This window comes from Monodelphis domestica, chromosome 6, assembly GCF_027887165.1.
Source record: "Monodelphis domestica isolate mMonDom1 chromosome 6, mMonDom1.pri, whole genome shotgun sequence".
NCBI lineage: Eukaryota > Metazoa > Chordata > Mammalia > Didelphimorphia > Didelphidae > Monodelphis > Monodelphis domestica.
The window spans coordinates 134869369-134896704 of record NC_077232.1 but is presented as its reverse complement, the minus strand read 5'-3'; the positions used below and the strand labels follow the sequence as shown (position 1 = coordinate 134896704).

The 27336-nt window shown below is 33.2% G+C and overlaps 1 protein-coding gene across 3 annotated transcripts in view; it reads left to right on the top strand.

Moving 5' to 3' along the window:
* GABRG1 (gamma-aminobutyric acid type A receptor subunit gamma1) overlaps positions 1-27336 on the top strand; it is a 120863-nt gene that overhangs the window by 46101 nt on the left and 47426 nt on the right. For all 3 annotated transcript variants that reach the window (XM_007496495.3, XM_056802582.1, XM_056802581.1), the window contains exons 4-5: positions 11807-12027; positions 24475-24557. In XM_007496495.3, coding sequence (XP_007496557.1) covers positions 11807-12027; positions 24475-24557 — 304 coding nt within the window. The remainder of the gene's footprint in view (positions 1-11806; positions 12028-24474; positions 24558-27336) is intronic.

Sequence of the window (27336 nt, the reverse complement as noted above, 5' to 3'; positions counted from 1 at the left end):
ATACCATTTCTTTTAATATGAGCTCTTTGAGTGCCATACTGCTTTTGCCCTTCTCTCGATCCCCATTTCTTAGCACCATGCCTAGGGTTTCTATACTTCACTTCTACTCTATAATTTTTGTAAAAAAAATTTGTAAAAATTTGTAAAATTCATAAAAAAATTTGTAAAAAAATTAAAAAAATTAGAATAATTTTAGGAAAAGAAACCCACTAACTCCCCAAATCAAGAAAGTAAACTGTTTGTATAAGACACCATAAAGAAGCCCATAGAAACCATCAAAAAACCCAAATGAACTTTGGGATTTCATTAATTTAAATAGAAGGAGTTAAATGCATATAATATGAATGTAAATTCTTATACGAAAAGGGATTGCCCCAATTGGCCTTTTGTCAATGAGCCTTGCAATCATTGGTTTTGTTCTCTTTCTCTTTTATTTCTCTTGTAAGAGTTAAACTGAGGTTTTGACTAAATAAGAGTTATAAATTCAACATTTTGGTCACCAAATTAAAAATATTATCCCTAAGCCAGGAAAAGCATCCAACCAATCAAACAAACAAATGAACAAAACTATTAGCAGCTTTTAGTTATAACAAGGAAGAGAAAGAGTTGAAGTGTGAGATGTAGGCAGGAAAGAGGTAAGGAGTTGCCTAGCCTACCTTAAATACTGATCCAATGAAATTCAGCTCACTCCCCTCAAAGTTCCAATCTCCACATGGAAGTCTGAGTCACTCACCAGCAAGCAGATGTAGGATCCAAGGAAAAGAGTCTCTCCATAGAACACACAATGAAGGGGGTGTCCCACCGAAGTGCTAACTAGCAGAGAGAGTCTCCTCACAGAGCCACCAAGGCAGTAATCTTTCCAAGCAGAAGTACTGGGGGGGGGGGTGTCTTCAGCCAGGGTTCCATCAGTGCAGTATCCTCCAAAGCCAAATCAGGAATCTCCACAACCAATCTCTCCAGAAGCCAGGAAGAGAATGAATGCTAGACCATTTTTGTATCTTTTTTATTCCCCTTTTTTCCATGTCACTTCCTGTAACTTTCTGGCATTTCTTCTTCATAGAAACCAATGTCAGTCTTTCAATTTGCCTAGCACTGACCAAAGGGTTTGGGGAGGGTTATGGCCTTTAGAGTTGTCACTTACTCTATTAATTGACTTGTGAACTCTCATACTTAATAGTAAGTAGGGGTACTTCAAGTTCTTGATTTGATTAGCTAAATATAGGCAATGAGAGAGTTAATCCTATCTTCACAATCTCTTATCTCCAATTATTAGGGCAATATTGTATGCCCCTCTAATAGATCTTTAGAGATATAAGATGGCTATTTAAAATTATTCACTGGATAAACTAGGCATATAAGTCTGGGAGATTTCAACATTCTTGTTTCCCAATATAATTATGGAGGGATTGTGTAGATAAAATATACTTCCTAGGTCTCATCCTATTCAAGCTCCCACATCTCATTTTGTGTGCATACTTTGAATGAAGGAGGAGTCAGAAAGAAAAAGTTGTAGGGGACATGGAGTGAGCTCTCTCTGGGTTGTAACTTCAGGGGTAGAGGACCTTGACCTGGAGCTCTAATGCCTGATGTGTGCTCAAGGGCTTTTGTGGACTCTGATGGCTTTGGATTTTGACTTCCTAATTCAGCTTAGAGTATATTAGTTAGGTGATATTTTCTGTCTCCTTCTTACACTTCCCTCTTTTTACTTTATCACCATTTTAATTAAAATTTAATTAAGAGCCACTAACAGATTTGTGACTTGAGAATCAATTTTATAGACAGTGACCACAATTTTTTAATTTTAATTAATATTATATTTAATATTTTACTTTCATTATTATACTTCTTTGGACCTCAAGGATCTTTTGTTTTTCTTGTGGATTGTATTAAATTTTAAATATGTTGGGGAAAGGGAGAAGATAGATAGTTAACACATTAGTGCCTATTATTATCATCTACCTTTTTTATTTTAGTGAGAATGAGCCAAACACTATACTAAATGCTTTAAAAATATCTCATTTGATCCTCTCAACAATGCTGGGAGTCAGATGCTATTATTATTCCCATTTTGCACTTGAAAAAACAAGAAGGGTCCATAAAGGATACATGAAGGCTCCAGCTAGTAGATGTTTTTTGGCCAGATTTGGATTTATGTTTTCCTGACTCCATTCCTAATGCTCTATACTGCATCACTTATATGCCTCTAATAAGATGGATAGATAGATTAATTGATAGACTGATGGGTAGTATAGATAGATGGATATATATATATATATATATAGAGAGAGAGAGAGAGAGAGAGAGAGAAAGAGAGAGAGAGAGAGAGATGGAGAGAGATGGAGAGATGAAAGTATTTTAGTACTTGCTATGTGCCAACCATGTAGAAGCAGTTCAGCTTAAAAAAAAGTTTATGGGTATTAGTAGACTGGAAGCTCAAAATGATTTTATAATTCAACAGGGTAGCCAAAAAAGCAAAACAAAAGTAGCTAGAATTAAATAGCAGCATACTGTGCAAAGTTAGACAGCCTGCTGTATTTTGGCTTGGACAGATATTATTTTGGATATTGTGATCAGTTTTAGGTGCCATATTTCAGGAAATGATTTTCATTGTTGGAGTGCAAGCTGGATAGTGAAAAGTACTAAAGATTATGGACTATGAGAATAGAATGAAGAAAGTAGGAATGGTTATCCTGGAAAATAAAAGACTGATAAGGACCTCTACTAGTTATCTTTAGTTTTTTTTTTTTAATATGACTTAGATAAAAACAATTATATTGCTCAGTTTTATCCCAGTTGGCAGATAAGGGACAGTGAGTGTCAATTTCAAGTAGATAACTTGGATTTGATTTAAGGAAATGATAGAGTGTTTAATGAGAAGGGATAAGTTAAAATAGAACAGTATACCTCACGAGTTAATGGGTTCCCTCGTCACTAGAAGTCTTTAGCAAAAGTTAGGTAACTTTTTGTTAAATATATTGGAAAAAAAATTTTTTTCAGGTTTGAGTTGGACTAGATGAACTCTGAGATCCCTTTAAATATGCAAAATCTTGACTTCTGTTTTTCTCTGTGATTATTTGCTACCAAAAGAAGAAAAAAGATGTGTGCCTTGAGGCATGAAGGTGGGTGTATAGGCATGGAGGACAAGGATAGGGAACTGAAGACAAGTTTTCATACTTCATACTTTTTCCCTAATGACTGACCCTGTTCTTGCATATAACATTAAAAATAAATTCACTCCTTGGAAAGTGATACTATAACACCATTCACCTGCATAAAACATTTAAAACTTGGCCACATGAAAATTTAAAGAACTGTCAAATAAGATTGGTGTTTTAGTAAAAAATGTTGCATGAAAGTACACATTTTCAAGGCCCCTTATGCTATTATTTATAATCCTGGCTACTTAAAGCCAAGGTTTGTAGATTGATTAATTATGTTGAGTGCAGTGTTCCCACTTCTTTCATGGGGGATTTAAAGTGATATCATTCCTTTGGCAATTAAATGAAATTGGGAGATGCAGCCATTTTTGAATGATGAATAAATAATTTTGATACTTGAAATCATTCTTAAGCTACTTTAATGATGTAAATTACACAGCAATCCTGTGAATTTTCATTTGGAAAAAAAATCACAGCAAAAGCTGTGGTTATGGACTTAGAAGTCAACTTAGTCATGTACAAGTGTGATATGAACAGTCCCCAAAGGAATATATGTTATCCTTCTAATAGCCCAGTGAAAGCATTTTATGACTGAAAACACCTTAATTTTATGCATGAGGAAGATGGCTAGTGGTGAATTCTTCCCATAGGATTTTAATATCACAAATAAATACAAACATAGACCATGCAATGTAGAATACTGCAATTTTTTTTTTTGCAGATATAGGGCTTAATCATGCTTCAGCTGGTAATCTAATTGAGCTAGCAAGGATTATACTTTGAATATGATGCCACAGATACCCAGAACCAACTGGACAAGTTTCTTTTCAAACACAAATTTTACAAAGTGGTAATTGAGCAATATTAAGACAAACTCAGGAATTATAAAAGTCACACTCAGAGATGTAAAATAATTATTGATGGCAATCATTCATATGATCTTTACTGTCTTAGACTATAAACTTTTTATGGGCAGAGTCTTTAACTGTAGTGAGAACAGAAAGGTCTTTAGTAAGTTAGTAGGGTCATTATGATATAATATGTCTTTGTACTTTGATCTTTGGAGATAATTGAATTTATATGGATAACATTCCTTAGTACCATGAATTATTGAAAAGGTATAATGAAAACTATCTTTTTAAAGATTGTTTCATTAATAATGATATTTTTATAGCTATAAAAGTTGGGAAACAAATACGATCTGCATCTATATCTATGAGTGACTTAATATCATCAAATTATTGCTTTTTCAGACTCTGATGGTGATAAATGTCAAATTGTGGGCTCAGTTTTCAATTTTCATTCCCCTAGAAAAAATATATAAGCATAGCTTCTTTGGTATGGAACTCATTCATTAAGATACCAATTTAATCATTTTTGTTTTGTTTTGCTGTTACATTTTTTCTAGAAGTATAATTTTAATAGTGTAGTTAATTCAGATGAATAGCTCTTCTTTAGTTTTGAGGTTGACTTGACCCATTCAGTGATGCAAGTTAAAAGATATTATAACCAGGGTCTAGTCTTTTGCAGTAGTTAGAACCCAATGTATACGTCTGTTACTCTAAAAGTTAGACTCTGGTTGGTATTTCAAACAGAGAAGGCTATAAATGAATCCAGCGTCCTGTACATACAACTCACTCTTGAAGCACCTAGTGGTCACTTTGTCCTTGCCATCAGCTGCTTTAAAGTGGTAAAATTTCCTAATTGTATGGCTTTCCATTTCTACAAATCAGGTCAATGACTCAACCTCTCACTCTACTTCTTCATTTGCCCTCTGACATCTATTCATCCTTAAGTTCAATTACAAAGATAGTGAAGGATAGATCAGAACCAGAAGGGACCATGAAAATGATTTAAATTTGCCATCTTGTTTTGTACTTGAAGAAAATGAGTCACAGGGAGGTTAAGTGATCTGTTGTAGGTCAAATAGGTAGTAAAAGATCAGAAAAAGAATGTGAAAAGGTCCTCCAGCTCCAGGGTGTGGGCTCTCCTACTGTGACACACTGCCATTAATAAGATTTTTTTTTAAATAGAATAAATCAATCTAAGTAGTTTGATAGTAAAGCCATATTTTACTTCCAATCATTTACCTGCATTAGAGCCTTAGTAGGGTATGTACCGAGAAGCTAGAAACCCAAATAATCCTATGCCTCCTAGAAGGAGAAGGCTAGATTTTATTCTGGATTTTGTTTATTTGTTTCATTTTTATGCATTTCATTCTGTTTGATTTTGTTTGGTTTTCCATTCAGTATAATCATTACAAATCAGCTATTCTTTTCCTCAGAGGCTGAGAATAATGCCAGATGTTATTCATATTCACAACTACAAGTGATCACAGTCTTCCTTCTCTCATATCTAGTTATTTTAATTTCATTTGTACCTCATTTTAATTCTGCACAAGTTGGAAGTGATTTCCCATTCCACCTCTAAAAAGAAGGTTCCTGATTATCATCTTCCAGCCAAAGAAGCTAGCAAGAAGAAAGGCATAACACTCCCTACATTCAAAATTCATCTATTTTTAAATACACTCATCCCTCCCCATAGGTCTTTTCTGTTAGCACATAACTTGACATACTGCTAGTGCTATTTGCCCACAGAGCTCTAGTTTGGATGAAGTAGAGATGTTGCATATGCAATGCATAAAGGCACATTAGAAATTTCTTCCCTACTCTGATTTTCACACAGAAAAATTTTCAGTTCAATGAATTATTATATTACCTTTCCATCTACTGGTCTTTAATGTTCTCTCATCACAATATCACTATTAACCAAATTCACTCTGCAAACTGATCTCCACATCTGTAATAAGCAGTATTTAATTACCCCAAATATTTACCTTTTGGTATCTTTCCTAACTTAGCTTAGATGCCATTTTCCTCCATGAAACCTATTTTGATCCTCTGAGGAGGTATCCCTTCTCTTTTCCATTTCTTATAAAATTTTGTCTAAACCTTCCTTACATATTTATTGTATTTATAGTTAATCTGCCTTTATAATCTTGTATGATTATCTGGAGCTCCATTTTATCTGAAATTTTAGCACTACAAGCTCTTTAGGTAAGAGACTGGGTTTTGTTTTTCCTTTAAATGACTGGGACATAGTAGGCCTTTGAGATACAATTATTGAATTGAATTAGGCATAATTTGGACATGGACTGCAAAAAAAATAGTTTCAAGATGTTTGTGATTTTTAAAAAAGAATAAATATAGGAGAAAAAACAATGTCCCTAAATTAAGCAATTCAATTACATAGTATACAATAAGTTTAATAATAACTAACAACAGAAAAATAGATAAGTAAATTGAAGCTTTGCTATGAAAATATTTAAAGGTATTATTATAGTTATTATTATGTATGTCAATGCATATTTAATATGCACCTAATATATACTAGGTACTATGCTAAACACTGTGGAACAAAGTAATTTGGTTTCTTAGAGACAGTTCTGTGACCCATTGGATATATTGCCAGATCTGGAGTTAGAAAGACCTGAGTTCATATTTAATCTCAAACACTTTCTATTTTTATGATCTGGGCAGGTCACTTTGCTTTTTTTTTTTAACTGTAAAATGTGGATAACAATAGAGTCTACTTGCTGGAATAGTTGTGAAGATCAAATGAAATGATATCTTTAAGGCAAATAGTACAGTTCCAGAAACATGGTAGATGTTTAATGAATAATTTTTTTCCCTCTTTCCTTCCTATTTGTTTCAGGAAAAAAAAAACAGACACAAAATATTGTATTACACAAAGCATTGCAGGATAAAATAATGTTGTTAATGGAAAAAATAATACATCTAAGTTTTTCAGTGGAGGTCAGAGACCTAAAGATAGAGTAATTCATTTATGTTCATAAATTAGATGATTGGACACAAAAATGATTCAAGGTGATAAGTTTGGGTAATAAACATAAATGGCGTCCATATTGACCTCATCCCCAGGATAAGAGAACTATGAAAATTTTTGCATGAAGCTACATTTAATAGGTATAAGGGGAGACATAGAGAGATATCTGGTATTTCCTGTTCTTGTAGGAATTTGAGTTCCTAGGAGCAGATTCTATATATCTGCCAACAGACAGCTTTCATATAGAAGAAAGAGGACCGGATTTGTAATCCAATGATTTGGCTTTGGATCATAGATCATCATAAGTTACTACTTGTGTGTCAGCAATGAAATCATATATCCTTTCTAGTTCTCATTTTCCTCAATGTCAAAAATTTTCATGATGATAAAATTAACTAATGTATAAAAATTACTTTCAAAAAAGGAAATACAATATAAACTCTTAATTTAATCTCATATGGTTAATTGTTTAATAATTATTATAGTTATCATCTTCATCATCATCTTCAGTGCTATGCTCCAGACACTGCTGAGGAATATATGGTTTACTGACATTTTGGCAATATAAATGAGGATTCAGAATCTGAAAAAAACAGTGCAGCTTGGTAGCACAGTGGATTGAGAGCCAGGCCCAGAGATGGGAGTTTCTGAGTTCAAATATGGCCTTACACACTTCCTAGCTGTGTGACCCTGGGCAAGTCACTTAATCCCCATTGCCTAGCCCTTACCACTCCTCTGCCTTAGAACAAATACCCAGTATTGATTCTAAAATGGAAGGTAAGGATTTAAAAAAAATTTTAAAAAGAATCTGAAGAAGAGAGACACAATATATCCAGTAAGGACTTTTGCTCCTAGGGAAGTAGTTTACTTTTCCTGAATGATGAACAGAATATCATATGTATTAAGTATAAACAGCTAGATCTTACTAGTATATAAACTTGATAATAAATAATTTTTTGGAAAATAATATAAGAATTCTGTTAGTACCAGTCAGTGACTGAAGATGTGGATGGGTGAGTTAGGGTAATGCACAATATTTGTTGTAAAACAGATTGCTGCAATAGTTGAAGTAAATGAGAATGGTGTGAGGAGGATTGCTTCTTGCTCCATCAGCTTCAGATGAAGAAATCCTTAATGTACATTGAATTACATAAAGGCTAAAGAAAACAATTCTATTTTGTTATCACAAGAGGTGGTCCCTGAATAGATGTAACACATTTATATGTACAATTCTGATTACTGTGACTATTTCTTGTACCTTATAAAATGTTCACATCTGAATGTGATAACACAGGGAGTGTTTTTTATTATCATGAAAAGCCTTAGTGTCATTCTTATCAACACAACTGTTCCACTGTCTTGTGCATTTTAATTTAAAAATGTATTTATTGACAACTTTTGAAGCCCAGACACTAGTCAGTGTTATTTAGGCTAATTGATTTTAATCCAGTACCTATATTTTGGCAAGGGACAAATAGTAGATCTGGAATCAGACTGTAGGGAACTGAATATTGATTTGACTGATTTCTAATACTTATTAGATACTTGATGTATTCTTTGTCTTATACCTCATGTGTGTGTTTGTATGTGTGTGTGTGTGTGTGTGTGTGTGTGTGTGTGTGTGTGTGTGTGTGTGTGTGTTTAAGGAAAAAGATAAAGACAGGACCTGAGATCTCATTGGTACAGTAAACTCAAGTATGAGGCAGATTCTTCTGATTCAGTCATCTTGGCACTTTCTGAGCAACTTATTTTCTTAGCAGTTGCATAGGACTTTCAAGAGCTTAAGTCATTTGCTCAGGGTTACAAAATTAGTGTTTGTAAGGTGGGGGGATTAGGGAGGAGAAAATTATACCACTGGAACTCAGGTCATCCTCACCCCAAGGTCACCTCTCTACTTAGTACACAATATTGCTTCTCATACTTGTCTTGTATAGTAGACATATTTTTTTGTTTATGAATCATGTCTCTACTAAAGACACTTGGATTAGAAGTAACTTGGTTGAATAGTCAGAGAAATGGTTTTAGAATTAGAAACATCTGAGGTAATGTATTCTTCTTCCCCTAAACTCGCAAACATGTGAGACTGGTAAAACTGGCAAATCATTTAACATCTCAAAGTCTTTCTAGGCAGTTGGAAAAAATGCAAATCAAACAATACTGATTTAGGTAGAATAGGGCTCTGAACCTGACTTTGTCATATACCCTCTAGATGACCTTGGAGAATACTCTTTACTTCTCTCAGCTTCTTTTTGTTCATCCACCAAACCTTAGGGGTTAGAACTAGCCCCCCCCTTTCTCTTTCCAGTTCTAAATAGCTTATAACCCTGTGTAGAAAGGGATAAATGAAAAAAAAAACACACAGAAGGGAAGAATTGGGGAATATTTAATAGAATATATGGTATTTAAGTTAGACTTAAAAGAATTATTAAAAATTCATTAAGAATAATAGGATAATGAATCTATGCCAGGCACATGAAATGGCATAAGCCATGCCTAGATATATAAAAGTTAAGGGCCTTATGAGAAGCTAAGTTGTAGTCCAATTTACTTGAGTAGTCACTTTTAGACTATCTTTCAGAATATTACTTTTCTAGTATTTAGTTACCAGAAAAAAAAACCACCATAATTTTTACTTCATTCAAAAGGAGTTGGACAATCTTAAAATATAAACTAATTATGTGATAAACAGGTCACAGGTAGTCCACATTCTCCTGGATGTGGTCCTCACCAGACTAACAAGAAGGTCATTTCAGATTTTAATGCATCGATATATTAATTTTTAAAAGAAATCAGTAAGAATGTGTGATTTTCTAAGTCAAAATGCAGTCTTTAGGGAATTTTATACATGGTTTAGTGGTCCTTATTTCCATTTGGGGATTGCATCATGGCGATAGAGTATACTTTTCTCCTGACTTCAATGCTTAAGTATTAGATATAGTATTACAGAATCTCAGTGTTACGGAGATTAACCCAGAGTTTAGCAAATCAAAATCAACCATTAATGTGAATCCCAAATGCTGACCTAATAAGTCATCATTCACCTTTTAAAGTCCTCCTTTGAGAGAGAACCTAAAGCATCACAATTATGCCTATTACAGGTATTTTCTGCCACATTAAGAAAACACAAGTGGTCTCTTTTCTGAAGATGTCTTTATTTAATTCTTCCAAGACTTGAGTCTCTATGAGATACTTTAAGGGTGTGACAGAGGTTGGCACTAGAGAAAAGGTGCCAGATTGAAGAGTATGTGAAATTGATCACAAGTCTTTATCCAACTCTCCCGACTGAGAGCCTCACTGCTCTACCAGCCAGAGTCTCCTCCTCCTCAGGATTCCCCTCCTAGGGCACCTCCCCTGTCGAGGTGATCAATTTCACATACTATTCAGTCTGGCACTTTTTCTATACTGCCAACCTCTGTCACAAGGGATATAATTCAGCTTTTAAAGTATCCATGATTTTCATTGTGTAGAGTTTCCTTCCATTGATAGGTTTTTGCAAGTTACCCTTTGGGGATAGAGTGGGAGAATGTAAGCTTTCATTGAGCTTGGTTATGAGAAGAAGGTCCTTATGGGGCAAATCTACAGCTATCACCAGGGCTCCATTCCAAATGTTTCTGCCTTCATAGAAACTGGCAAAACTAGTGATTTGCTGCAAAACCTTAATGAAAACATAACCATCATCATGCCTTAATAAAACATTCAATTAGGAATCCAGTACAGGAAGTAAGAACATAGAGTGTAAGAATTTTATTACTATGTTAATAAATGGTGTCCAATAAAGAAGATAACTTAATATTTATTTCTATTACATTTGAAATTGAACAAACTAGCCTTCTTAATTCAATGAACAATTAAATAGAGAATAGTAATTTGAGTCCAAAGAATATGTCCTATCTGCAGAAATAGTCTGAGTCCAGAGCTTCTTAAAATATACTTAATATTCTCTTTCAAACCATACAAATTCATAATAGCTAAATATGTGGCCTTTTTATTGTAATTATAATTATTCCTTATATTGAGCTTGTAGACATAATGGAAATAATGCTGGGTTTGAAGTCAGGAGCACTGGATTCAAATGCCACCTCTGAGTTTTGCTAATTGTAATGCTGGATAAGCAACATAAACTCTCTGTACCTCAAGTAATTTCCCAAGACCGAGCTTTTACATCATAAACAAATTTCCCATACAATAAATTCCTTACACTGAGAAAATAACTCATCCTTTATGGTTTAGCATATGATTATATCTACTCTATTTTTATTAATTCTTCCATAGAAAGGAAATTACATTTCTTTGCTTGTATGGTATAGTGTTTAGTCTAGGCTACCCCATAAGGTAAGAATTTTTGGCTTATATGTATGTATATGTATGTCTTGGGTAAACAGATTTTATTTGTTTGTTGCTGTTGTTTCAATACTGATAACTATTTCAATTCATTTTTTACATTTTATGAATGATATGCATTGTATTTTGGAATATTAGTCCTAAGAGTCTATAGATTTTATGAGATCACCAAAGGTGTCCATAAATCAAAAAAATTATTTAGAACCCTAGGCCTTTGGCAATATGGAAAGATCTAATAAGTTTCAGTCAAAACTTAGTCAATAAATATGTATTAATTGCTTAATATATGTTGGACATTGTGCAGAGCATTAATGTATTTGCCCTCATAGCATTAGCTCACAACTTTGCAAAAAAAGCCTGATATTTATTTAAATAACTATAAAATAGAGCTGTCAAACATAATATATATGTATATATGTATATATCCTAATATACCCTCATGTTTCTGGTTTTCTTTTCAGGAGTATACCATAGATATAATTTTTGCCCAAACTTGGTTTGATAGTCGCTTAAGATTTAATAGCACAATGAAAGTACTTATGCTTAATAGTAACATGGTTGGGAAAATTTGGATCCCTGATACATTCTTCAGGAACTCAAGAAAATCAGATGCTCATTGGATAACAACTCCCAATCGATTGCTTCGAATATGGAGCGATGGAAGAGTTTTATATACCTTAAGGTAATGTTTTTGTCATTGATATTTTAATTTGAATATACATATTATATATATATATATATATTAGTTCCTTAATCCATTAATAATATTATATAACCTATTAAACATTTTCTTTTCTTTTTTAATGGCAAATAAGTAAATAACATTCTCATACAATAAATTCACATGCAAGTTTTCACACCAAAAAAAGGGATTACAGAATGTTATAAGATGCATTCATCTTTTCATATTATGAGAAAAAAGCAAGGTGTTGGATAGATAGAGTTTGTATAATTTCCCAAATTCTCCTCACTCCACCTTTTTCCTGATCTTTAACTTTTTTTTTTGTTTCTTTCTCATGGTGATTTTTTCTTAGCCTCTTAATGTATTTTAGAGGGAGGGGACATAAATATTAGCCTGTTCTGCTTACAGACAAAGTAGTTTCAATAATTTAGTAAACAAAGTATCCTTACCAATAAATCCTCTACTTCTTAAATTTCTGCCTCTAGTCCTACCCCATACCCATCTGCTGATGTCTAGAAAGTAATTTTTCTCCTCTTCATTCAACCTAATGTGTTAAATAAAAACCATCCCTTTTAATGACCTTCAATTAGTACATTTCCAACTTCTCTTCACTGTAAATATCTTGAAAGAATAAAAAATAGCTTAATCCCAGTGCCTATACAGTACTAATGTTTCACTCTCACCTTTTTGCATTCAAGCTTCTGATCCTCACCCAAATTAATTTGCTTTTTTAAAGAGTACCTAAATAGTCACCAAATGAAATGGATTTTAAAAAGTCATCATTCTCTGTAACATTTTGACAATTTTTACATAGGTTACCAGGTCTTCCTACTGGTTGTTTAATTCTTCCTTGTATTCAGACATACCATTAACTCCTTATTTTTCATGATCCTTAATTTTTTTGTTTCTTTCCCTGGTGACATTTTTTCCCCTTAGCCCTTTAATGTATTTAGAAGGGAGGGGACCACATACTCCAAGAGTGTATGTCAATTCTTCTCTTCCTTTGTCCTTCTTCCCTTGGCAATGATTCACTTCTTGTTTCAACTACTATCTCTGTTAAGATGATTTTCATTTATATATTCCCAGTCAATCATTTTTCCTACCTGGACCTAAACCTGTAGCTCCTATCATCAAAAACACCAAATGGTATTAAAAGGGTCATCATTTCAATCCCAGTGTCGAAAACCAAGCTTATTATCTTTATTTCTAAAACCTGCTTCTCCTTATGACTTTATTATGTTTGCCCTGCCACACATGTTCTTAACATTGGCTTTATTCTCTCTTTAGTCACTTCTAGTATCTAATCTGTTACTAAATCCTGACAACTCCTTCTATATCTCTTACAACAGCCCCCTCCTGCCTCCTCCAAATGCCTTTGTCTCTTACTACCATTTTATTGGACTCTTTCAATAGCCTTCTGCAGGTCTTTTTATTCCATTCTTCTTCAAATCCCCTATAATTCATCCTTTGTGTTACTTCCAGATTAATATTGTTGTTGTATAGGACCTATAATTTTCCCCCTCTGCCTCCATATCTTTAGTGGCTCCTCCTGATCTATTAAGTAAAGACTATTTGCTTTTCATTAAAGATTCCTATCAAAACTCCACAATTTGGGTCTTTTTGCCACCTATCTTTCTTTTAGTTATACACTTCCACTTTATGTTTCCACAAATTTAGACTATTACTCTCTATAACAAGATCATCTCCTTTCCTGACCACCCACCAATCACTGCTCATGATGACCAACTTCTAAGCTTAGTTCATATGCTGCTCTAATACTTTTCCCAAATTTAAGACCTCTTTTCTTTTTTTTTCTATTTTTTTCTTTTTCTTTTTCTTTAATTGATTAATTTAGAGTATTTTCCCAGGATTACAAAAATCATGTTCTTTCCCTCTGCTCCCCCAAGTCCCCTCCCATAGCTAACATATGATTCCAATGGGTTTTACATGTGTCATTAGTCAAGATCTGTTTTTGTATTATTGATATTTGCACTCGGGTGATCATTTAGGGTTTATAACCCCAATCATATCCCCAACGACCCATATGATCAAGCAGTTGTTTTTCTTTTGTGTTTCTACTCCCACAGATCTTTGTCTGAATGTGGATAATGTTCTGTCTCATAAGTCCTTCAGAATTTTCCTGCATCATTGCATTGCTACTCATAGAGAAGTCCATTACATTCGGTTGTATCACAGTGTATCAGTTTCTGTGTACAATGTTCTCCTGGTTCTGCTCCTTTCATTCTGGGACAATTCCTGGAGGTCATGCAAATTCACATGGAATTCCCCCAGTTCATTGTTTCTTTGAGCACAATAGTATTCCATCACCAATGGATACCACAATTTGTTTAGCCATTCCCAAATCAAAGCGCATCCCCTCATTTTCCATTTTTTTGCCACCACAAACAGCAAGGCTATAAATATTATTGTACAAATCTTTTTCCTTGTCTCTTTGGGGCACAAACCCAGCAGTGCTATGGCTGGATCAAAGGGTAGGCAGCCTCTTAGCACCGTGGGGCATAGTTCAAATTTGCTTTCCATAATGGTTGGATCAATTCACAACTCTACCAGCAATGTATTAGTGTCCCAATTTTGCCACATCCCCTCCAACATTTATTATTTTACTTTGCTGTCATGTTAACCAATCTGGTAGGTGAGAGGTGGTACCTCAGAGTTGTTTTGATTTGCATTTCTCTGATTATAAGAGATTTGGGACATTTTTTCATGTGTTTATTGATAGTTTTGATTTCTTTATATGAAAATTGCCTATTCATGTCCCTTACCCATTTATTAATTGGGGAATGATGATTTTTTGTACAATTGATCTAGCTCTTTATAAATTTGAGTAATTATACCTTTGTCAGAGGTTTTTGTTATGAAGATTTTTCCCAATTTTTTTGTTTCCCTTCTAATTTTAGTTGCATTAGTTTTGTTTGTACAAAAACATTTTAATTTAATATAATCAAAATTATTTATTTTATATTTTGTAATTCTTTCTCACTCTTGCTTGGTCTCAAAGACTTTCCTTTCCTAAAGATCTGACACTGTGTTCACCTAATTTACTTATATTTTCCTTCTTTATATTCAAGTCATTCACCCATTCTGAGTTTATTTTGGTGTAGGGTAATAGTTGTTGATCTAAATCTAATCTTTCCCATACTATTTTCCAATTTTTGCAGCAGATTTTGTCAAATAGTGGATTTTTGTCCTAATAGCTGAGATCTTTGGGTTTATCAAAGACTGTCTTGCTGAGGTCACATATCCCAAGTCCTATTCTACTGATCCTCCCTTCTGTCTCTTAGCCAGTAACATACTGTTTTTATGACCACTGCTTTATAGTATAGCTTGAGGTCTGGTACTGCTAGGCCATGTATTCCATCACCATTTTCCCCCCAATATTTCCCTTGATATTCTTGATTTTTTGTTCTTCCAAATGAACTTTCTTATAGTTTTTTTTTTTTCCAATCCAGTAAAAAAAAGTTTCTTGGTAGTTTAATGGTGTGACAGAGGCTGGCACTAAAGAAAATTGCCAGAGTTAAGAGTGTGTGAAATTGATCACCTCAATGGGGAGGGGCCCGAGGCATTTGGAATCTGGAGGAGGAGTAGACTCTGTCTGGCAAAGGAGGTCTCTCAGTTTTGAGAAGCCAAAGACAGAAGGTAGGAAAAAGACTTTTTCCTGCTGGTGACTGGAAATATTTACCCCCAACACTTCCTAATTTAAGGGACTTTCTGAAGAGAAATCTGAGCAGACTTTGCCTCAGGTCCTGTTGCCCAGGGGTGAGTCAGCCTGACTTTTTCTCAGCAGCCTTAGGCTGTCAAGGCCTGAGTTCCCCCCAAACTTGAGGAGGGAGGAAAAGGGTTTAGATAGAGACAGGGACCCCTTTTCCCCACTTTTCTTTTCCCATTCTTCCCTGCCCATTATTCCTTTGTATTACCTGATTGAGTTGACATTAAAAGTTATCTGTTCCCTAAGCTTAGTGTGAGTGAACAGATCAAGGGGAGACCCTTTGGTCTTGAGTAGTGGAGGGGGAACAAGAGGAATAAGAGCAAATTGGGGAGAGCATCTTTAGCTAAGAAGGGAAGGAATAAGGGGGTGAAATCTTCAAACTCCCTCTCCTCTCTCTGAGCCAACCCTAAACATCAGCTGTCTCCCTTGAACCCTGCTTTGTGGAAGGGGGGTCCCCTCTCTTTCCCCCTCTCAAGACTGAAAGTATTTATCTTTTTTAAATACAATGGGTATAGCACTAAATAAATAAAGTAGTTTGGGTAGGATTATAATTTTTATTCTGTTAGCTCATCCTACCCATGTGCTATTAATGTTTTTCCAATTATTTACATCTGGTTTTAATGGTGTGGATACTGTTTTGTAGTTGTGCTCAAAAAGTTCCTGTGTTAGATGAATTATTAAGTATTTTATATTGTCTAGGGTGATTTTAATTGGAATTTCTTTTTCTAATTCTTGCTGCTGAGATGTGTTGAAAATATATAGAAATGCTGATGATTTATATGGGTTTATTTTGTAACCTGCAAGTTTGCTAAAGTTGTTGATTATTTCCACTAGTTTTTTGGTGGATTCTGTAGGATTCGTTAAGTAGACCATCCTACAATCTTCAAAGAGTGATAGCTTGGTCTCCTCATTACCTGTTTTAGTACTTTAAATTTCTTTTTCTTCTCTAAATGATACTTCTAGTGTTTCTAGTACAGTGTGAAATAATAGAGGTGATAATGGGCATCCTTGTTTCACTCCAGATATTATTGGGAAGGTTTCTAGTTTATCCCCATTGCAGATGATACTTGCTGATGATTTTAGATACATACTGTATATTATTCTAAGGAAAGGCCCTTCTATTCCTATGCTTTCTAGTGTTTTCAATAGGAATAAGTATTGTACTTTGTCAAAGGCTTTTTCTGCATCTATTGAAATAATCATGTGATTTTTGTTGGTTTTCTTGTTGATTATGGTCAATTATGTGGATGGTTTTCCTAATATTAAACCATCCTTGCATTCCTGGGATAAATCCCACTTGGTCATAGTGAATAGTCCTCGTGATCCCTTGCAGTAGTCTTTTTGCTAGTATCCTACTTAAAAATTTTATATCTATATTCATTAAGGAGATTGGTCTATAATTTTCTTTCTCTATTTTTGACTTGCCTGGCTTTGGAATCTGTACCATATTTGTGTCATAAAAGGAAATTGGTAGAACTCCTTCTTTGCAAATTATGTCAAATAGTTTGTATAGTATTGATATTAGTTGTTCTTTGAATGTTTGAAAGAATTCACTTGTGAATACATCAGGACCTGGGGAATTTTTCTTAGGGAGTTCTTTGATGACTTGTTCAATTTCTTTCTCTGATAAGGGATTATTTAAGTATTCTATTTCTTCTGTTAATCTAGGCAATTTATATTTTTGTAAATATTCATCCATATCACCTAGATTGCCATATTTATTGCCATATAATTGGGCATAATATTTTATAATGATTCCCTTAATTTCCTCTTCATTAGAGGTGAGGTCTCCCTTTTCATCTTGGGTATTGTTAATTTAGTTTTCTTCTTTACTTTTATTTACTAAATTTATCAGTATTTTGTCTATTTTATTTGTTATTTTTTCAAAATACCATCTTCTACTTCTATTTATTAATTCAATACTTGTTTCACTTTCAATTTTATTAATTTCTCATTTTATTATTTAGGGTTTCTAATTTAGTTTTCAACTGGGGATTTTTAATTTGTTCCCTTTTATGTTTTTTGATTAGCATGCCCAATTCTTTGAATTCTGCCCTCCCTAATTTGTTAATATATGCACTCAAGGATATACATTTTCCCCTGAGTACTACTTTGACTGCATGCTATAGATTTTGAAAGAATGTTTCCTCATTGTAATTTTCTTCAATGAAATTATTCATTGATTCTATTATTTGTTCTTTAGCTAACTGGTTTTGGAGAATCATATTATTTAATTTCCAATTAATTTTTTATTTGGCTCTCCATGTATCGTTACTATTTATTATTTTTATTTCATTATGATCTGAAAAGTTTGCATTTATTATTTCTGCTTTTTTTGCTCTTGTTTGCCATGTTTTTATGCCCTAGTACATGGTCAATCTTTATGAATGTACCATATGTTGCTGAAAAGAAGGTGTATTCCTTTTTTGTTCCTATTTGTTTTCCTCCACATATCTGTTAACTCTAATTTTTCTAAGATTTCATTCACATCTTTTACCTCTTTCTTATTTAATTTTTGGTTTAATTTATCTAGATCTGATAGAAGAAGGTTCAGGTCTCCCACTAGTATAGTTTTACTATCTATTTCCTCCTATAACTCCACTAGTTTCTCCTTTAGAAATTTGGATGGCATACCAGTGGGGGAATACATGGTGATTACTGCTATTCCCTCATTGCTTATACTGCCTTTTATCAGAATGTAATTACCTTCCCTATCTCTTTAATCAGATCTATTTTTACTTTGTCTTTGTCAGCAAACCAGTGGTTTTCTTTTAATTTGTCCTCCTAATCCCCACCCTTATTTTCCTTCCCTTTCTCTCCCCTCCCTTTTTGATTCCTTCTTATTTTTGTGTCTATTAAGTTCCCTTCTCCCCTTTCACTCTTGTTTTTTGTACTCCCTGCCCCACTGCACCCCCCCTTAGTTTTTCACTTCTCACTTTCCCTGTAGGGTAAGATAGAATTATATACCCCAATGGATCTATGTGCTCTTCCCTCTCAGAAATGATGTCACTCAAAGTAAGGTTTAAGTATTTCATATTAGTATTCTCTTCTTCTCCTTCTTATAATAGCATTCACCCCTCCCCTTCCCATGTACCTCTTTGTGTGATATAGATTTTCATATTTATCTTATTCCTTCAAGTTTCTCTTGGTGCCATCTTCTATTCCCCTCTTCCTTTTTCTTCTTTTGTATATCATCTTAGACTACCTATTACCCCAATCTTTATCTGAATGATTCTTCTAATTACTATAATAGTGAATATAATTTTGAGAATTACAAATAACATTTTTTCATATATTACTATAAACAATTTCATCTTGTTGAAGCTCTTTAAGAAGAAAATTTAAATTAAAAAAAACATTTCCCCCCTTTCCTTTCTCGTTCTTATTTACCTTTTCATATTTCTCTTTACCTTTGTGTTTGGATATCAAACTTTCCACTTAGTTCTGGTCTTTTCTTTACAAATACTTGGAAATCTTCTATTTTGTTGAATGCCCATACTTTCCCCTGGAAGTATATAGTCAGTTTTAATGAGTAGGTGATCCTTGGTTGGATACCCAATTCTCTTGTCTTTCTGAATATCATATTCCAAGCCTTGCAGTCCTTTAGTGTGGACACTGTCAGATCTTGTGTAATCCTGATTGGTGCTCATTGATATCTGAATTGTCTCTTTTTGGCTTCTTGTAAAATATTTTCCTTATTTTGGAAGCTCTTAAATTTGTATATTATATTCCTAGGGATTGTCTTTTGTGGATTTCATGTAGAGGGTATTCTATGTACTCTTTCAATGTCTTTTTTGCCCTCTTGTTCAAGAACATCAGGGCAGTTTTCTTGGATAATTTCTTGTACTATGATGTCAAGTTATTTCTGGGTTTTCAGATAGACCAATGATTCTCAAATTGTCTCTTCTATACCTGTTTTCTTGGTCAATAATCTTCTCAGTGATATATTTCATGTTTCCTTCCATTTTCTCAATCTTTTGATTTTGCTTTATTAATTCTTGCTGTTTTGTGAGATCATTGATTTTTAATTGCCCAATTCTGTTCTTTAGAGACTGGGTTTCTGCTATAATATTTTGATTTTGCACTATAATCTTTTGATTTTCCTTTTTAGTTTGTTCTATCCTGCTTTTCATGGCTTCCAGCTGTTTAATTTTTGTCTCTAATCCATTTATCATTTCATTTGATTTCTGGGCTTCTTTCTCCAATTGGGGGTTCCTATATTTTAAACTGTTATTTTCTTTTTTAAATATTTCCCACTTTTTTGCCAATATTCTTACACCTATTTTCATAAACTCCAATTTAAATTCTTCAAGAGCTTGTGGCCAATTTTCATTTTTGGGGAAGTTTTTTATGTATTTATTTGTTTGTCCTCTTTGTCTATTTCCTTTGTAGTCTGGATTTTTCCTCCATAAAAATTATCCAGCTTCAAAGCCTTCTTATTTTCCTTCTTGGTGATGGGAAGTTGGTTTTCTTGGGCATTTTTTGGCCATCACTATGCTGGTTTTTCTTTTCCTTTCCAGCCAGAAGTCTGGGTGTGGAGAATGGGCTCTCTGTGTATTGAACTATGGTGTGAGGTTTTTTTCCTGAGGCAAAAGTCTCTGGACCTTCTACTGTTTTTAGCTCTTCTCTGTGCTATCTCCATGCCCAAGGTCTGATCTCTTCTGACTTTTGGGGTCTCAAATATAGCTGCTCAAGTGGTAGGTCTTTGGTGGTCTTAGTCAGCTGCCAAGGACCTAAAGGTGCCCCTCACTCTCCCACTGATTCTAAGTTGGGCAGGCTCTGAGTCTAGAGCACTGGCTCCCTGATTCCATAGTTGTGGTGGGGGAGGTTAGATCAGCTTGCATTTTGGTAGAAGTCATTTCACCCCCTTATAGTGTGGAAATGCCCAAATCCCGTGTACCTTCAGTTCTGCACCCTACTGTGGAGTCCCTTCATTCATATGAATTTGTTTTTTTTTTTTTGGCCTTTTGAGGTAGTCTATATCAGTAGGTGATAAGAAGAGGTAGATTCCTGAATCTAAACTGTAGCCATTTTTACCTGGAAGTACAAGACATCTTTTCTTATTTTAACTTCATATAAGACTTTGTTCTCTATCTCTCTAATTGTTTAACAAGTCAACTTCCCTGCACTTGAATTTCTTTGTAGTATAGAATTAAAGTGAGTGGCCCATGAGGTTCCTTTCTACTCTTCATCCATGATCCTAATAAATACCATATATTATAATTACCTGTATATATGTCTTCTCCCTCTTTTAGATGCTATGAGGGAAGAGACTGTATTTTATGTAAATTATGTATCTTCCTCAGTGTCTGACTGTTCCCTCACTACAGACACACAAAAACACATGCATTAGGTGCTAAATAAATGTTGAATAGATGAATGAAGCATGACATATAATATATTCTATAATATTACTCCTGTTCAAACTCAACTCTAGCTGGGCCTATAAATCTGATTTTATAGGATCTCTGCCTCTGTATTCTCTATATTGCTTAAGTTACTGAGTCCTTCTTCCAGGATAAGACAGGATTAGTCATAAATCCTTTTGCTGCCAATGAAACCTTAAGAACCTCTCATTCATGTTATTTCTCCTATAACTATTTATACAGATACATATACAAATATACATGTAGGTATGTGCATGTTTATGTGCTTTCTTTTTTCCTTTAATTAGAAGTCATAATTCAAAGAGATTTTCAACAATTTACTCAAACTCTATGGCCAAATTCCAATTCTTGAACCATAAAGGAAGTCTATTTCTAGAGGTATATCTGTATTTAAAAAATCACTTCTTTATGTAGATTCTAAACTTTTGCCCAATCATTATTACACATAATTTTACAATTACATAGGAGAAGACAAGGATACGGAAGGTAGTTTGAAACTTACTTTTCTAAATGTATCTTTTTCTGGGTTCTAACTGTAATTATCAAGAACCATGCTCCAACATGATATACTTTACTATTAAAAAAAAAAGTCCCTTTGAGGTCCATCTTAGCCTTAATTTTTTTTTCCATTTCATTAAAAAAATGTGATATCTCAAAAGTGTATCCAATGTGTGTGGAGTTGTATTATATGAAAAGAATAAATTTTGATATTGTTTTGTTTTAATTTTCATCCTTGTCCTTTTATGATCTACCTACCTCCTCCAGAAATGTCCTTCACACACTCTGTAGAATACCTTTGGAACCTCAGGGGTTCTTTGAATCATACCTCTGAGAAGAAACCCTTAAAATCCCTGAAAATGCCACAGTGAAAAAGATCTTTTGACAAATTTCAGTGTAATTCATAGGGAAATTGACTCAATAGAAACTTTTGAAACAAAATAACACAAGCTTTCAATAGGTCAGAATTTTTTCTATTAAATAATAAATTATCACATTTTGAAAAATCTGATTTGAGTTAAACTATGATGAAAGTATCTAAAATTTTTGCTTTCAGTATAATTGAACTGCCTCCTAAATTTACATGAAAAATACCATCCACAAAAAATACCAAAAATTGGATTAAAAGAAATTATTTTCAAAGAAGAACCAGTTATTCCTGGATATATCATCCAGTCTGTCACGACCAGATATTAACAGCTGGTAATTTTCAGCTGTTGAGTTTTTTTGCAGTGATTCATTTGCAAAATATATTAAATCTTAAATGTCAAAATAATATCACTGTTATCTATGTTATTATCAAGCATCTAAAAGCTTGCACTGAATACCAAAACTGATTTTAAATCTCTCTATCCTGAGACATTTTTAATCTTTCTAGAAATTATAGCATTTCTTCTAAAGTACTTTACGCTCACCTGAATGTAAGCTTGTTATGGAAAGTGACTTCAGGCTCATGGGAGTGATTTAAATTCCTTGACTTCTGCTCTTCACAGTGGAGATGATACCAGCATGGAACTCTTTAATTCAATGGAAACTTGGTGTTATTATATCCCCAGGAAAAATTAAGACAAGAAATGTTCCAACATTCACAAGAATTAAGGAGGAAAGGGAAAAAGCTACCTCCTAAACCCAACTAGATTTCCCATTAGGATTGTTGACTGATTCACAAACCTACTGATGACCTGGAGGCTTTTTATTCAGAACATAGATTTTGATCCTCTTCCAAGTTTAGTTGCATAAATTCTGACAGAGGGTACAGGTGGAAATCCAATTGCATACAGACAATCCACCAAATTCTTTGGTTGTTTGAATACCTATCAATTTCAACTTTCACTCTTTTTGTGTCATTCATCCTTTCCCAGAAGCAAATATGTTTAGAGCAGTGATGTTACTAATACTTTTGACTTATGTAGCACATTCATTTTTTAGAAAATAATGCACATTCATATTTAATACATATAGTATTTACATTACAAGGTTGTCTTCTCAAATATATAGATTTGATTCTCTGATGAATCTATGATTATTAACAAAATGTGAATTCCCTCCACCAATGCATAACCCCCAACAATGCTCATCTTTTCTCAATAATCCATATCTTTTCAAATCCTTATCAGTTTGCTGTGGGGGCTTCTTCTGTGTTCCTTGAAAATCATCTACATAGAAAGAGACCATGAAGTTTGCTATAAGTTATCCTATATACCCCCTCCCAAAGCACATGATCCTTTCATGTCATTCTTTGTACATATGTTCAGTTTTTTGTTGGTAATTTGTAGTAACTTTCTTACAGCCATCATGTGCCTCTCCATTATAATTTGGGTTCATGGCAACTTTAAATTTATGTATGCAAAAGCACTTTCCAACTAGCAAAGTATTACAGGGATGTTGAAGCCTTATTGTCACCACCAAAACTGCTGCCACCAATCTTCCTCTTCCCTATCGCTATATCATCTCTTTATGAATTTCAGATTTCTACTTTCTTGTGAAGTTAAGATATAGAACAAATACATTAATTACCATATTAGAGTAGAGAAACTGAGGCACAGAGCTGTCATAATTTATCCAGTGACTGAACTGGTATTAGAAATCTGGCCCTCTCTCATAACTATTACAACATTCATTCAATTTATTCTCTCAAGTAGAAAGTGGAACCTAAAATCTGAAAATACAGTAACATAAAAATATTGTTTTCTTTCTTTTGTAAGCCTGTATAATCAATGAGTATCATTCACTTTATTCATCTCTAAAATAAGAGTTTTGTATTAGACAATCTCTTTGGTATCTTTTAGCTCTGAATTTCTATTATTCCGTGAATTTTGATGTGCCAAAATTATCCAAAGAGAGAAGCAAATATAGATATGATTCAAAGATGCCAATTTCCTGAATTCATTCTCTTGGGTCCATAACAATTAAGGACAGATACTTTCCTCATACTAGGTATTTCCTTTTATACTTACTGAAACCTAGATTTTCAAATTTACTTTAAAATTTTAAGTAGTTGAATTAGAAAAAAATATTTGTAATAGAAAATTCATTTTTCTTTGAAGTCTGGACATAGACAGGAGTGCACACAATATTTTACTATCCCAAATTGCCAGAGAATATCACAAGGATAATGTTGCAATTTGGTAGAACTATTATAATGACATGTAAAAATTGTTAAAGTTATTGATTCTGGTTGTGGTGTGAAAATTTGGTATTATTTTAATGTATATAGTTCCTTGTCCAGTGTCCCATTTAAAGTATCAAAATTTTACCTCATCACTATCTTAATGTATTATAATATTTAATATCATTTGTGACTTACCAGTTTCTTTTTTTATTTCTTTGAATCAGGTTGACAATTAATGCTGAATGCTATCTTCAGCTACATAACTTCCCAATGGATGAACATTCCTGTCCACTGGAGTTTTCCAGCTGTAGGTGGTAAAATATTTCACAATGTTATTAAATTTTAAATTTAGAGATTTTTCAGTTAATAATAGCAAAGGAAAAATTATGTACTTTTATTTCCATAAATGCATGTTAAGGATACATGGATTGGGCTATATAAAACCCATTAAGCACTTAGTCTTTTTTTTTAATCTTAAGAATATGACATATGACTTAAAGCCAAATTTGACACTTCAGTGCATCATACTTTGTAAACATTAAAAATTATTCAAGCAGCAACTATTTATTCTGACACAACTGAATAATGTTTCAGAGCTAGTCATGTAAGATTTCAATAATATGAATAGTTTCAAATGTCAAATACATTTTCAGACTTTCTTACAAAGGTTTAGAAAATTTTATTAGAGTTGTCTACACTTTGAAGAAGCAAAAAATCGACTCTGTTACCAAGAGTTATATAATTTAATTCAATTCAACAAGCACTCATTAAGTTGATTTATGTGAAACACATTGTACTAAATTTGATTATATAGATATAGTAGCTCAGACCTCAAGGAATTAACATTTTAATGGATAATATCAAACATATTTCTAAAAGTCATACAATTAAAACTGGATGAGTTAGAGAACCCAAAATAGAAAATAATAAGAAAATAAGTTTGAGAAGTTATTGTTGTTGATATGTAGGAATAAAAAAAGAAAGGTTAAAATTAAACAACATGGATATCAATTTTAGAAAATAGTATATACACCTTTATATATGTCATATGTCATCCAAGAGACTACAATTCCTTGAGGGTAGATACTGGGCAAATTTTTATCTTTTTATATGTATGAGTGTATGTGAATGCAACTACACAGTGATTAAATGATAAAGATTTTAACTTATATTACATTGTAAACTATGATTATGGAAGTGTAGCACAATTATCACACTTATTTTCAGGAGCTTAGTATCTATTTGCATTTATGGTTTGATTTTTAAGAATTTAATAGATTTTTCTTGATAACTTACTTACATAAAGGAATTCTTTTAAAAAGCATATAAAATTAAATGAAATATTCATTCTATGTAATCTACAAGCTGGTTCAAGAATTATTTTAATTTTTGATGTAATTCTCTTAATTTTTTACAGTGCATAATTTAATTCCTTTTAGTGTAGTGTAGAAATTCTGAGAAAAAAATACTCTAATCCTACATACTCACATTCTGTTCTATACTTTTTGTTTCATTTGGCAAGGCTTTCTTATTTTTCTAACTCATTTGATTCCATAAATAGTTAAATGCATTGAATAATATTATTTTCATATATTCATTATTATAATTATCCAAACTATATTAAGTCCCAAAACATTTATCAGTAAGTAAAACTATGGTTTATAGGGATGTTTAAGAAAGATGCAATATGTGAAAATTATTATGATCATTATACTTACTGCAAATTTGTGAAATATTTACTCTATTGAAAACACTATGATGTGGGTGAGAGAGACAAATAGAGAGACAGAGAAGGGAAGGAGGAAGAAAGAACTGTTTAAAAAATTTTTTTTTCATTCTGGAAGAGAGATGGTACATATCCAGATGTGATTATTTTACAAAATCAGAAAGGATAATCCTGTGAGGCAAAAACTAGGGGAATCTATTGGATCTTGAAGGAAAAATTTCAACAGGAAAATATTTGATAGACACATATTGGAGAGAAGTGAAGATTGACAGAAAAAGAAGACAGCAAAAGTAAAAGATATTGATTATACCTTTATATAAAAATAAAGCAAATAAATGGAAGTAATTTTAAAGAATATACCTGATAGTCTTTCATAGAGTATTTCATAAAATATTAAATATGATACCATCTACTGTGCTTGAGAAAATAGTGAAACTCTGACTGGAATGATTAAAATTTGTGCCACAAAATCTTAACTGGACCCCCACTGAGGCAAGGATATTCTTTTATGTTCCCCTTACATTTGTTCACTATTTAACTTATCATAATGACTTTCACAAACCTTTTCAACTGCCTCAAATATCCCAGGGGATCACACCCTGAAAATCCTGGTTTATATTTCATTGAAAAAAATTGAGGCAATTGACTCACTGTGATTTCCTCATTATCTCACAGCACACAAATTTCTTTCCCCACTATTTACATTCCTGTCTCACATGAAGAGGCTATATTTCTCTTTAATAAGAAAACCCCCTTCCACATTCACCCTTGATCTCATTCCATTCCATCATCTATGATAGATTGCCTTCTCCATCACCTTCTCATTAATCTTCTCTCCCCCTGACTAGTTGCTACTTCCCTATTACCTAAATACAATTCCCCCTATTTTAGGCAGCTAGGTGAAACAGTAGATAGCATATAGGGCTTGGAATCATCAAGACTTGACTTCTGATCCTAACTCTAATATTCATGAGGTTTGTGACCCTCATGAAGTCACCTAACTTCTCAGGTTCAGCTTTCTCATCTATAACATGAGGATAATAAATGCACTTACCTGACAAGTCTGTTATGAGAATCAGCTAAGTTAACATATGAAAAGCATTTTGAATTACTAACGTACTGTGTAAATGCTATTATTATTATTATTATCCTTTCTAAAGAGTAACACTCACTTGATATGACCATTTTCATTAGTGATCTGAGTAATTTATTTTAGTGATGGTCAGTTGTCCATATTGGATTTTAAAGGATTGTGCACATGAAAGGGAGTAATGTAAGGCAATGTTATATCATTTAGTTTGTCCAAATTATGAGGATAACAAATACTGAATTAATGGATTAGGACTTTATTTTTTAGGAA